Source organism: Erpetoichthys calabaricus, chromosome 11, assembly GCF_900747795.2.
Source record: "Erpetoichthys calabaricus chromosome 11, fErpCal1.3, whole genome shotgun sequence".
Lineage (NCBI taxonomy): Eukaryota > Metazoa > Chordata > Cladistia > Polypteriformes > Polypteridae > Erpetoichthys > Erpetoichthys calabaricus.
Genome location: NC_041404.2, coordinates 142341078 through 142354248, shown reverse-complemented (window position 1 = coordinate 142354248; position 13171 = coordinate 142341078). Strand labels below are relative to the sequence as shown.

The 13171-nt window shown below is 44.4% G+C and overlaps 1 protein-coding gene across 1 annotated transcript in view; it reads left to right on the top strand.

The window, feature by feature from the left end:
* Positions 1-13171, top strand: part of LOC114661061 (peroxisomal membrane protein PMP34) — a 28309-nt gene that overhangs the window by 8866 nt on the left and 6272 nt on the right. The window contains exons 3-6 of the mRNA XM_051933663.1: positions 1498-1564; positions 1694-1848; positions 1983-2099; positions 10086-10231. Coding sequence (XP_051789623.1) covers positions 1498-1564; positions 1694-1848; positions 1983-2099; positions 10086-10231 — 485 coding nt within the window. The remainder of the gene's footprint in view (positions 1-1497; positions 1565-1693; positions 1849-1982; positions 2100-10085; positions 10232-13171) is intronic.

Here is a 13171-nt window from a genome sequence, read left to right as displayed (position 1 = left end):
CTTACCAGTGGTGTGCACTTTGTGGTTACTTTCATGAAGTCTTCTCTTGATTGTAGACTTTGTCAATGATAGGTCTTCCTCCCGGAGAGTGGTCTTGGTTTGGTTGTTCTTCTTCACCAAGGACAGAATTCTGCGATCATCCAGCACAGTTGTCTGCTGTGGTTTTTCCAAACCTTCTGGTGTTGCTCAGTTCACCAGTGGGTTCCTTCTCTTTAGGAATCTACCAAATGGTTGACTTGACCACACCTGGTGTTTCCGCTGTCTCTCTAAAGGGCTTCTTTTGTCTTCTCTGCCTAATGGTGGCCTGTTTTTACCTGCACGGACAGCTCTTTGGACCTCATATTGAGAGTTCACAGCGACAGCTTCCAAATGCAAATTCCACACTTGGTATCAACTGTACACCTTCTACCTGCTTAATAGTTAATGAAATAACAAGGGTCCTGCTCCCACCTGGCTATGGAACAGCTGGTCAGTCAAATGTCCAAATAATTTTGAACCCCTGAAAGTGGGAAGGACCATGTATAAAAGTGGCTGTCTTTCCTAAACGGCTTATGTAATATTTCTGTTTAACCCATTTGAATTAATGCTGAAAGTCTTGTGGAATAAGACGCTTTATTGGCGCTGACCTGACACCGGAGGTACGTATAAAACACAAATAAACTTTTATTGTCTTCACTCATGGGGCATGTCTTTCCCCGTGTCCCACAAGCACAAAAACAGTAACACAAAACACTTCTCTTCACCACCACTCCTCCCAGCAAGCATTGTCCTCCGGCTCCCAGAGTGGTGGATGCTGGCTCCTTTTATAGTCCACCCGGAAGTGCACCAGGTGCTTGATCACCCGTTTCCAGTTGCACTCCCGGGTGTGGCCGAAGAGCCTCCCAGATGGGCTCAGGAACCCTTGCAGCACCCCTTGGTAGCCACCCCAGGTCCCAACAGGGCTGTGGAGAACTCCATCTCCCATGGAGCCCTGCAGGAATCTGAGGCACCACTGCCACCCGGGGGGGGGGGGTTTGCCATCTAGTGACCCGGGGGAGGAAATGTGCAGCCCATGTCTGTTCCCCCGGATTATATGTCCGTCACAGTCTACACTTCAATCATGTGATGATTTCTTCATTTCAAGTCCATTGTGCTGGCATACAGAACCAAAATTATGAAAATTATGCCACTGTACAAATACTTCTGCACCCGACTGTATAATTGCTGCAGTGCCAGGGTGTACACACTGAAGACACTGAAATGAATGTCCCAACGTACTTAATAAAAGGGAGACAGACAGACATGTATCATATGTGAATTTCCCCTTGGGATTAATAAAAGTATCTATCTATCTATCTTTTAGTGCATTTCACATCTATCTATCTATCTATCTATCTATGCAAAAAAAGCTCAGGCGTCTCTTTGCACACATGGAAGCACATAAATGTGGACACATCTCTTGTCATCTATCTCTGTGGTTCAGACAGATGATTTCTCGATTTCTTCTGATTTTTCCAGTGGATGCAAACAGGAAACCCAAGTCTACACCTTCAATTCTGGCTGAAATCGCTAAAGAAGAAGGCCTGTAAGTACCTGTCTCTGGGTTAACCATATAAGCAATCCCAGAATGACCTACTGCGATAGTTGCCATTTTGCTTACCAGTATGTATTTGTGTCGTTTTCTATACTTTTTGCTGGCCGTTTTATTTTGTAGAACTGCACTCTACCGTGGTTGGTTCCCTGTCATCTCCAGTCTCTGCTGTTCCAACTTTGTCTATTTCTACACATTCAACAGTCTTAAGACAGCCTTGGCGAATGGGAAGGCTGCTTCTCAGCCGGGAAAGGACTTGCTTATGGGCATCATCTCAGGTTAGAGGGCAGTAAATGAAGCACAGCGTAGCGCTGTGGCTGTGAGTTGAGTGTCTGAGAGGTTTGCATACAAGCTGCAGTTTTTAGTTTATTGTTCATTTTAGACTTTTCTCTTTTTTTTTTTTTTTGTCCAGGGACAGTTAATGTGCTTCTCACCACTCCCATGTGGGTCATGAACACCCGGCTGAAGTTACAGGGAGCCAAGTTCAGAAGCACAGAGCTTCACCAGACACATTACGCAGGCATATTTGGTGAGTACCGCTTTCTTTGTATTGGAGGCCAGCCAGAAAGTGTAAGATTATTAGGTGGCATAAAACCACAGTGGTTAGCTGTATTGTTTCACATCTACATCCTGCCAAAGGTAAAGTCATCTCTGCTGGAGGATCGCAGGGATCGTCACGTAAAGGGGTCCTTTCATCAGATTGGCCGGCCCAGTGCTATCCCAGCTATGGAATGGCCAATTGGAGGAGGCAGGTTGATGGCAGAGGTCTCCAGGACTCTGAACACATCCAAATCCTATCCACATTACTAACCGAGAATGCTAAACCAGATGGACGCAGGGACATCCGGCCATGGGCCGTAGCCGCAAAAACAGGCCGCGAGAGGCGGATGAGGGGCCGCGAGAGGCGGACAAGACCACAGAAAAAAGGAGTGAGCACAGAAAAAAGGAGTCAAAGTAATGAAGCGCAACGAGCACCGAAAAAAGGAAAAGGCACATAAAAAAGTATTCAAACGCAGGCAAAGCACGAAACACATTGCACACGAAACTAGACCCAAAAAAAAAAAAGAGGCTCGCGCACAACAGCAAGGCACCTACCAACAGGCATCGGACGGGACACACACCAAGAGGGGGATTCAACAAGCCCATGGAACACAAAAAAAAGAACACAAAACCACCCCACGGACCCTACAAGCAAGGGACGGGACACACACAAAGAGGGGGATTCAACAAGACACAGGAACACAAAAAGAAAGAAGATGCTCGCGCAACAACAATCCTCACCCCCCCCCCCCCCCACACACACATCCATAAGAAGTGACACCCAAAGCCACATATTCTAAAGTGAACGTCAACACCTTCACACTAGACAGCATAGGTGTCAGCATTGGTGGATCTCCTTACAATAAAGCACTATTAACCGTTCAACTGCAGAAAAGGAAACATATTAACAGTGAGTGCGATCCTCCTTATTACTTATCCATATTTCGCATGCTGAGAAAGAAACAAGTCATGAATACACGGTCACGGGTACAAAACGAAAAGGAAAGGATAACAGGAACAAACACACGAACACGAAAGAAACAACAAAATAGACGGCTATGCAGCATAGGTGGATCTCTTTACAATAAGGCACTATTAACCGTTCAACCGCAGAAAAGGCTCCATATTAACAGTGAGTGCAATACTCCTTATTACTTATCCATATTTCTAAAAGAAAAAATGTCTCGACTCCAAAAACGCAAAGCTCAACTAAAGCTTCTAACTAACGATGTACCTAAAAGTAAAAACTTTATGAACTGCATTAGATCCTACAATAGTTCATTTGCTTTTGCATCTACCGGAGTAAATATCAGGCCACCAAAAGGCAATGGCCCATACTGCTTTCGCATATGTGCACAAATACTGCATCGCATTGGAACAGTGCACCCTGAAACAAATCAACAACGCAAATATGCACAAATCTACATCCTAGATCCACATGACGCAATCTATCAATCAAAGTGCTGCATCGCAACAGGCACGGATTCAAAACGAAACACCTCCCGTCTCAGACATACGTTAACGGCAAGGAAGGCTACAACGGGCTTCTCACACAGCACAGGCAAATCGATTACAGCTCCAAAACAACACGTCCCAAATACTACACATGCAACAACGGGCCTCTCAAACGGCACAAGCAAAACATACACCAGGAAAATTCATTCGGATTAATGAATGTCATTTGCAATCACCGTCATTCAGTTCACTTCCCTGAAGAAACAACTGGCAATACAAGTAATACATTTACACGTTGTTATCAAAAGGGTCAAATTAGACTGCCTTCTTTACATTCATATACTGAATATCTACAGGAGCTTCTAACTAACGATGTACCTGAAAGTGAAATCTTTATCAACTGCATTAGATCCTACAAATCGGTATCCACTATGAACATTAACGGTGGCACTGCACGTGACATCCGTCTTGAAAAAATGTTAATTATTGATGAATGTACAATGGCATGAAGTCACTTACTCAACACCATTCATAAACTTCTACAAACGTTTATGAATAATAATATTCGCTTTGGAGGAAAGGTACTTTTATGAGGAGGAGATTTAAGACAGTGATTAGCTATTCTTCCAGATGCCATGCGCTCAGCTATTGTTCAGTGCACCTTAAAATACGCAGACAATTGGCATTGCTTTCAAAAGATACAGTTAGTAAAAAAGATACGATGTCCAGAACCAGATCATAACAATTGCTTATTACAACTGAGAGATGGTACACTCACCAATACAGATGGACTTCAGCCACATATTATTACAATTCCTCAAGCCTTTATCTGCGACGACTTAGTTACAGAGAGATTTGGAACAGCAATCTCATTAGACCAAATGCCCCTTTTAACACAACGCACTATATTATGTCCAAAAAATATTAATGTGGAAAACATAAATACCCAAGTCATTCCATTACTTCCTGGAGAGACACAACTCTTTCTAAGCTCTGACAAACTTGACTCTGATCACAACAATAACCATCTTCATTGACCTTACAAGTTCTGACCTGGAATCTCATTCATACATCACGCTCTTTGTCATTCCCAACACCAGGGGTTGGCGAGCGAAGCGAGCAGGGGGCGGAGCCCCCTAGTTATGTGATATCATCTACTGTTAAATTCTGCTCCGTACTTGTAAAATTTTATTTTTATACTGTATTGAGGATTTGTTCTGTTCTGTGTATTGTATTGTATTTACCTCCTTTTTTTGACACCCACTGCACGCCCAACCTACCTGGAAAGGGGGGTCTCTCTTTGAACTGCCTTTCCCAAGGTTTCTTCCATTTTTTCCCTACAAGGGTTTTTCTGGGAGTTTTTCCTTGTCTTCTTAGAGAGTCAAAGCTGGGGGGCTGTCAAGAGGCAGGGCCTGTTAAAGCCCATTGCGGCACTTCTTGTGTGATTTTGGGCTATATAAAAATAAATTGTATTGTACTGGACACTGGAGTATCAGAAAGGTAAAAAAGCTCTAGAGTGGTGATTCCCAACGTTGGGGCGCAATTTGATTTTTTAGGGGGGCAATTCGAGAATTTAGATAGATACTTTATTAATCCCCAAGAGGAAATTCACATACTCCAGCAGCAGCATACTGATAAAAAACAATATTAAAGAGTGATAACAATGCAGGTATGTAGACAGACAATAACTTTATATGATGTTAACGTTTACCCCGCCTGGATGGAATTGAAGAGTCACATAGTGTGGGGGAGGAACGAACGATCTCCTCAGTCTGTCAGTGGAGCAGGACGGTGACAGCAGTCTGTCGCTGAAGCTGCTCCTCTGTCTGGAGATGACACTGTTTAGTGGATTCTCCATGATTGACAGGAGTCTGCTCAGTGCCCGTCGCTCTGCCACAGATGTCAAACTGTCCAGCTCCGTGCCTACAATAGAGCCTGCCTTCCTCACCAGTTTATCCAGACGTGAGGCGTCCCTCTTCTTTATGCTGCCTCCCCAGCACACCACTGTGTAAGAAGAGGGCGCTCACTACAACCGTCTGATAGAACACCTGCAGCATCTTATTGCAGATGTTAAAGGACGCCAACCTTCTAAGGAAGTATAGTCGGCTCTGTCCTCTCTTGCACAGAGCATCAGTATTGGCAGTCCAGTCTAATTTATCATCCAGCTGCACTCCCAGGTATTTATAGGTCTGTACCCTCTGCACACAGTCAGTCACCTCTGATGATCACGGGGTCCAGGAGGGGTCTGGGCCTCCTAAAATCCACCACCAGCTCCTTTGTTTTGCTGGTGTTCAGTTGTAGGTGGTTTGAGTCGCATAGGTACGTTGAACAATTTATTAAATGAAAAAACAGAAATTCACTGTTAAAAATGATAGAAAAAAAATAAGCAAATAATTTCTATTTTTTACAGGAACATTTATATATTTATACTAGCTGAAATACCCAGCGTTGCCTGGGAGGAAAATAAAGTGTTTTTATTTTTTAATTGTTTGAGAAAAATATAATAAAAAAAACACACCTTTAAAAATAAATTAGCAAACCACGAAGACTCACTCGTGTGCTTGTCTTGCGGTCTTGTATGTATGTTATCATCCAGTTGACGCTTGTAACCGGACAACTCGATTTAATTTCAAAAGCAACAGGGGCTCGGTGGCGCTCAAACATAAAGAATGCTGGCAGTCACCTCCAGTTCGCCCTCTGGTGGTCGTTTGGAGTGTCCACTGGATGATAACATGCATACAAGAGCGCAACATCACCCCCCACCCTACCCAGAAGGGGGTGGGTTAAGGTTGATTTCACCCGACAGTGTTTTTAGTCGACCAGTGAGAAACATGTGTACCAAGTTTCATGTACTGTAAATCGCTCCAGTCGGTCGGCAGTGATGCTGGAATATACATACACACACATTGACTTGTGTGTATATATATATATATATATATATATATATATACTGCATATATGGTTGAAATAGTTTTACTGTCAAATAATGCAAAGAGTACGCGACACGTGTTTCGCCCTAATTCTGGGCTCATCAGGCGTACACACTCACTGCATCCCCTCTCGGGAATCGAACGTCAGTGCCAGAGGCGAAGCCCCTAATGCTGCGCTACGGCATGTGGTTCGTTCATTTGACAGTATGTAGATCGGGGTAATTACATTCATGGCATTCGTGCTGACGTTCGAGGTTCGATTGCCGAGAGGGGATGCAGTGAGTGTTAGGGCGAAACACGTGTCGTGTACTCTTTGCATTATTTGACAGTAAAATTATTTCAACCATTCTATGATCTGCTTCTCGCAACTGAAAGAGGGCACCGTAGCAGATGTTAGCCGACTTGCTGAGCAACCACAAGCGTTACCTGGTAGGTAACCACCCATACAATCAGATTCTGATTCAGACTACGAATGCCATGAATGTAATTACCCCGATCTACATGCTGTGAAATGAACGAACCACACACCGTAGCGCAGCGTTAGGGGCTTCACCTCTGGCGCCGACATTCGAGGTTCGATTCCCGAGAGGGGATGCAGTGAGTGTGTACGCCTGATGAGCCCAGAATTAGGGCGAAACACGTGTCGTGTACTGTTTGCATTATTTGACAGTAAACTATTTCAACCATTCTATGATCTGCTTCTCGCAACTGAAAGAGGGCACCGTGGCGGATGTTAGCCGACTTGCTGACCAACCACAAGCGTTACCTGGTAGGTAACCACCCATACAATCAGATTGTGATTCAGACTATGAATGCCATGAATATATATATATATATATATATATAGAGAGAGAGAGAGATAAACATAGAAGGGATGGTGAAGAACCCTTTAATTTTTGATTTTACAACCGGCTTGGGTTTTTCTACTTAGAAATCGTTTTTACCTTTAAAATAATATGAATTGTAACAATGATTATAAAATTTTGCAATATAACAAAAATATAAAATGATCAAAATATTACAGAAAAAGCTGTCATTAAAGTTATTTTATATTTATGAATATCACATCTCTGACATGTTTTCAAAACTGTATTTGCTGTATTTTCATATTACTTCATCCTCTAATAAAACCCCTATGTGCGTCCAGTGTCCGTGTGTGTGTGTCTTCTGGTGAAGTGCGCATGCACAGGGCTCGGTGCGATGCTTCAAAGGCCGCCTGACGTGTCGCACAAGACAGAGAGGGCGGGATCTATACAATATCGCGCACCCGATCCAATCGGCTTTCGGAAAATGAGGTAAGACCTAAAACATAAAACACGAAAAATCCAATTGGGTACTGAGACGCGGAGACCAGCTTCCCCATTGTTGTGCAAGTGTTCACGATGGATGTCAGATTTGCGATTAAGAAGCTTGGCCTGGTAAAATGTAAAGTGTCAGTCGTTGAAGGGGTTTTCCTAAATATACAATTTTCATGATATTACAATACGATGACTTTTAAAAGTAATTTATTTTCGCGCACATTACATCAGTTGCTGGGGAGAATCTGCTGATTGCCCACCGTTGTGACAGAAAATTAAACGCATATTACAGACAGCAAAGCCAGTATTGCTGTCAGAGAAGATTACAGGCATTTTACAGAAAAAAATTAATGAGGTAAAAGGTCCCTTGCCATTTAATATAGACTGTTCCTACTAATGTTTATGGACTACTGTTCTAGCACCCGTTATTGTAACGGGCTTAATGTCTAGTATTATATATTTTTTTAACAATTTCTTTGTGATTTCTTTCTCAGTACTTCCAACTCTCCTTTCCCTCTTTTGTCTCCATGTTCTTTGGATGCTTGTTTAGACCAAATTAATGACATTATGGGCTTCCTCCACATGAGTAGGAGTTCACTTTATGAATAGGTAATAATAAGAATCAGGTTTATGTTACAGTGGGGGACATCATGATTTTAGAGAGGCCTAGGTGGGACATGGCCAAAAAAAAAGGTTGGGAACCACTGCTCTATAGGCATGGTGAGAGTGTTCAGACTCTACTCAGGCAGTGACTGGGTTGGGAATCAAACCAAGTATATCTGACAGGTGGCACATGCCCCTGGGAATGTGTTCTTTTAGAACTGCAGCTCATACTTAAACCTATACAGTGGCAGAGATGTTAAGACAACAGAAACATGGTACCAAAGAGAGGATTTTCGAGGGGGTACCCAAGAATAACCAGAATCTGTACCTGGCACGCAATTTAGACTTAGTTGTGAATTTTGCCGCTAGGTGTCACATACTTACAGTATTCTGTGGCAGTCTGCCCAGTGGCGTTGCTCTGTATTGCTCGTATGGCATTCCGTGTCGTTTTTTTTTTTTGGTGCTTATTAAACGTGTTCTGAGATTTTTGTGATGGGTGATCATAAAGATCAACGAGTCTGCGTTACATTTTATTTTCTCTTCGGGAAACCAGCTGCTGAAACTGTAGTGACGCTTGAAACAGCTTTTAAAGAGGAGACGTTAAGTAAAAACACAGGTCTACAAGTGGTTTTCGTGTTTCAAACGAGGGGAAATGTCACTTGAAGATCTGGCCGACCTTCCACAATTAGGAATGACGAAAATCTTGAAAAAAGTTTGCAATGCAATTTACGAAGATTGTCGTCGGACCATTGAAGAGATTTCTGGATTGACTTGTGTGTCTTGGAGTTCTTGCCACCTTCCCTACTCGCCTGATCTTTTGCTCCGTGTGACTTTTTCTTGTTCATGTGTTCAAGTGTTTTTGTACCGTGGAGGGGAGGAAGTCAAAGAAAAATCACTGCAGAAATTCCAAAAATGTTTCCACCAGTGGGAAAACTGTTGGGACAAGTGCATTCATTCACATGGAGAGTATTTTGAAGGAGACTAAAGTTTTAGTAAGTAAAAATTATTAAAATAATTTTTGTTTGCAATTTCCGTTTATTTTTGGGTACCCCCTTGTACATTTAACTTACTTTAAAATGCAGCTTTCTCTGCTAATATACATTGTGGTATAATAAAATGTATACATACACACAGCCAAAGAAAAGCCACGGAACAATACAGTTGTCTTGCATCTCTTCAAAGGGGTCTCTGTAGGTCCATTTTTTGGGGAGCTCTGGAAGCATTCCTCTTATTGCAGACACAAAACAATTTCTGTGCCACCGGGGTTTCTGGTTCTTTGAAACTCTGTCAGGATTTTATACCCACTGTGACAGATAGGGGGCGCTGTTGCCCCTTGAACCCTCAGACAACATGTTGAGACACCAGGTAAAAAGTGGCGAAAGAAATTGGTAACTGCGCTGCTGCAACCAAATTCGATGTGTCCGAGAAACTGGTGTGAGATTGGAGGAGGCAAGAAGAAAAAAAAAACTGTCAGATTTTTGACCGGGCATATAAGTCGGGGTCTGATTTTATGATCAATTTTTTGGGTTTCAAGACCCGACTTACAGGTGAGTATATATGGCATTTTCTTTCCTAACCCTAAGGCTAAATACTATTATGGGCCCTGATGTTAAGATTCCCTTTTGGGGGCTTCTTAAAGAAATGCTTATTTCAGACCTTTAAAGGCATCTCTCTACTTCCTCCCCACAGATGCCTTTAGGCAGATTGTCAAAAGCGAAGGGGTGAAGGCCCTCTGGAATGGAGTGCTGCCATCTCTCATCTTGGTTTTCAATCCTGCAGTGCAATTCATGTTCTATGAAGGGATGAAGCGTCGGGCTGGCAGAGGAAGAAGGAAGGTAATGAAGTCTCCAAAATTTGAAATGAAAATTCATCATTTCTTACCTGACATGTAAAGTGTACTGCAAACTGACTTTCCTGGCTAGGACAGACATGAATCATTTTGCCTGCAGACAGACAATACAGGAGTTGTTTTAATGTTCATTTTAGCAGTGCCAGGTGTACAGTGGCTTTTTCCATTTGAATGTCAGCCCCCAGCAGGTCATTTACAACTGTACTCAGGGAAGGTCTACAGGACGGTAGTGAGACCAGCTATGTTATATGGGTTGGAGACGGTGGCACAGGAGACAGAGCTGGAGGTGGCAGAGTTAAAGATGCTAAGATTTGCATTGGGTGTGACGAGGATGGACAGGATTACAAATGAGGACATTAGAGGGTCAGCTCAGGTTGGACGTTTGGGAGACAAAGTCAGAGAGGCGAGATTGTGTTGGTTTGGACATGTACAGAGGAGAGATGCTGAGTATATTGGGAGAAGGATGCTAAGGATAGAGCTGCCACGGAAGAGGAGAAGTGGAAGGCCTAAGAGAAGATTTATGGATGTGGTGAGAGAGGACATGCAGGTGATGGGTGTCACATAGCAAGATGACGAGGACAGAAAGATATGGAAGAAGATGATCCGCAGTGGCAACTGATAATGGGAGCAGCCGAAAGAAGAAGAAGCAGCTGTCTGTTATTTCTGTCCACCTACACCACACCGTAGAGCTAACTGCATTGTGTGGGTGTGTGTGTGTGTGTGTGTACCGTCGATTCAGAAAGTATGCAGGCCCCTTCACTTTTTTCACATTTTGTTATGCTGTGGCCTTGCACTAAACTCATTTAAATTATTTTCTCCCTCATCAGGTAACATTAAATACCCCAGAATGACAAAGTAAAAAAACCCAGTATTTTAGAAATGTTTGCAAATGTACTAAGAGTAAAAAGCTGAAAATATCACATTGACACAAGTATTTAGACCCTTTACTATGCCACTTGAAATTTAGCTCGGGTGCATCCCATTCTATTGATCATCACTGAAATGTTTTCACACCTTGTTTGGAGTCACCTGTGGTACATTCAGTTGACTGGACACGACTACAAAATACACCCACCACCTGTCTATAGAAGGCCCCATACCTGACAAGGTGTATCACAGTAAAAACGAAGCAACGTAGGGTCAAAGGAACTGCCCACCGAGCTCTTCGAGACAGCATTGTGTTGAGCCACACATCTGGGGAAGGCTACAGACCTGTGTTAGAGATGGGAGAGAGAAAGTTCCAGAAGGACAACCTGCACCGCAACACTCCACCGATGTGAGCTTTATGACAGAGGAGCCGGTCAGAAACACACGTGGAAGGCCGCTTGGAATTTGCAAAAAGGAGAGACCTTTGTGGCAGGCGGCTGGCATCCATGCCCAGCCGGGACACCCCTGCACACTATATTCGGGGGGAGCAGCCCTGGAAAGTGCAATACCTCCCCCTGGATGCTAGATGGCCGCCCCCCTGGGTCGGAGTAGTGCCTGGGTTTCCCACAGGGCTCCCTGGGAATTGGAGTTGGGGGCAGCCCTGTTGGGTCCCGCAGGTACCGCCAGGGGGTGCTGTGTTTGGGGCTCCTGAGCCCGTATGGGCAACAGATTCGTCACACCTGGAAGTGCCACCGGAACTCAGTAATCAAGCACCTGGAGCACTTCCAGGTGCTATAAAAGGAGCCAGCAACCACCACTCGGGGGCCAGAGTCGGGTGGAGGAGGACAAGGTTGCTAGAGAGGAGTGGTGGTGCCAAGGAGAAGAAGGTTTTGTGCTTGGGCTGTACTGGTGGTGAACAGTGCTTGGAACTGTGTTGTAGCTGGGGGGTTTACGAGGAAGATGTGCCCTCCAGCTGAAGAATAATAAAATAGTTGTATTTGATAGTGCCTCCTGTGTCAAGTCTGTGCCGGGTCGGGCGCAATATAGCGCCTTTGTGACACCTTACAGGACTCTTCAGACTGCGAGAAACAAGATTCTCAGGTCTGATGAAGCAGAGGTTAGTATAGTGGCAGTGCTCATCACCTGTGCAGTACCATTACAACAGTGAAGCATGGCGGTGTGAGTTTTGAAATAATCGTCGCACACGCGGCTTAAAGAGTGCGATGTGGCGCAGGCGTTTCCTTACTTAAGTGCACAGGTGAGGAATTGTCCGTATCTGTTAATTGATGCTGGGAGCTGCTAATCGCCACACCTGTGCCACATCCCCATTATATATAGTAGGAGCACGAGTGCAGAGGGGAAGAAAGAGAAAGAAAACAGAACAGCAGTTAAGAGTGGGAGAAGGCAGGAGAAGGAAAGATCCGGTGCGGGTGTGAGTGAGCGAGCAGGAAGAGCAGTGGAGGAGTGTTAGGCCGACACTCGCTCCAGCTGAGCTATCTTAGGAGATGGGTGACCTTAGAAGGAGAGTGGCTCGCCGCATAAGGCCGTGGGAGTCAGGGAGACTTGGGAGAGTGAGCCCCAGCGTGAGCACCCTGGGGAACCCGAGTCTTGGCCTGGTGTGACAGCCGTATGTACGTAGCCAGGTGATGATGGAAGGCTACCAGACCAACAGAAAGAAAGTCAGCTGCACCTGCAGGTAGGGCGACTCTGCTGTTGCATGGCCCGTATGGGGGAGGCTGGGGAGCCGCCAGTTAAAGGAGAAAGTCCCAGGTTTTTAAAGAAGAGACTGCTTCCCATGAGTGTTCCTCGTTTTAAAGGAATTATTTATTTGTTACAATGTCTTCTGATGGCTCCTTCCAGCAGGATAACATGTCATGTCACGAAGCTCAAATCACCTCAAACTGGTTTCTTGAACATGACAACGAGTTCACTGGACTCAAATGGCCTCCACAGTCACCAGATCTCAGTCCACTAGAGCACCTTTGGGATGTGGTGGAACAGGAGATTCACATCATGCTGTGGAGTTGTGTCTCGGCAGCAGGGACTGTGAAAATAGAGT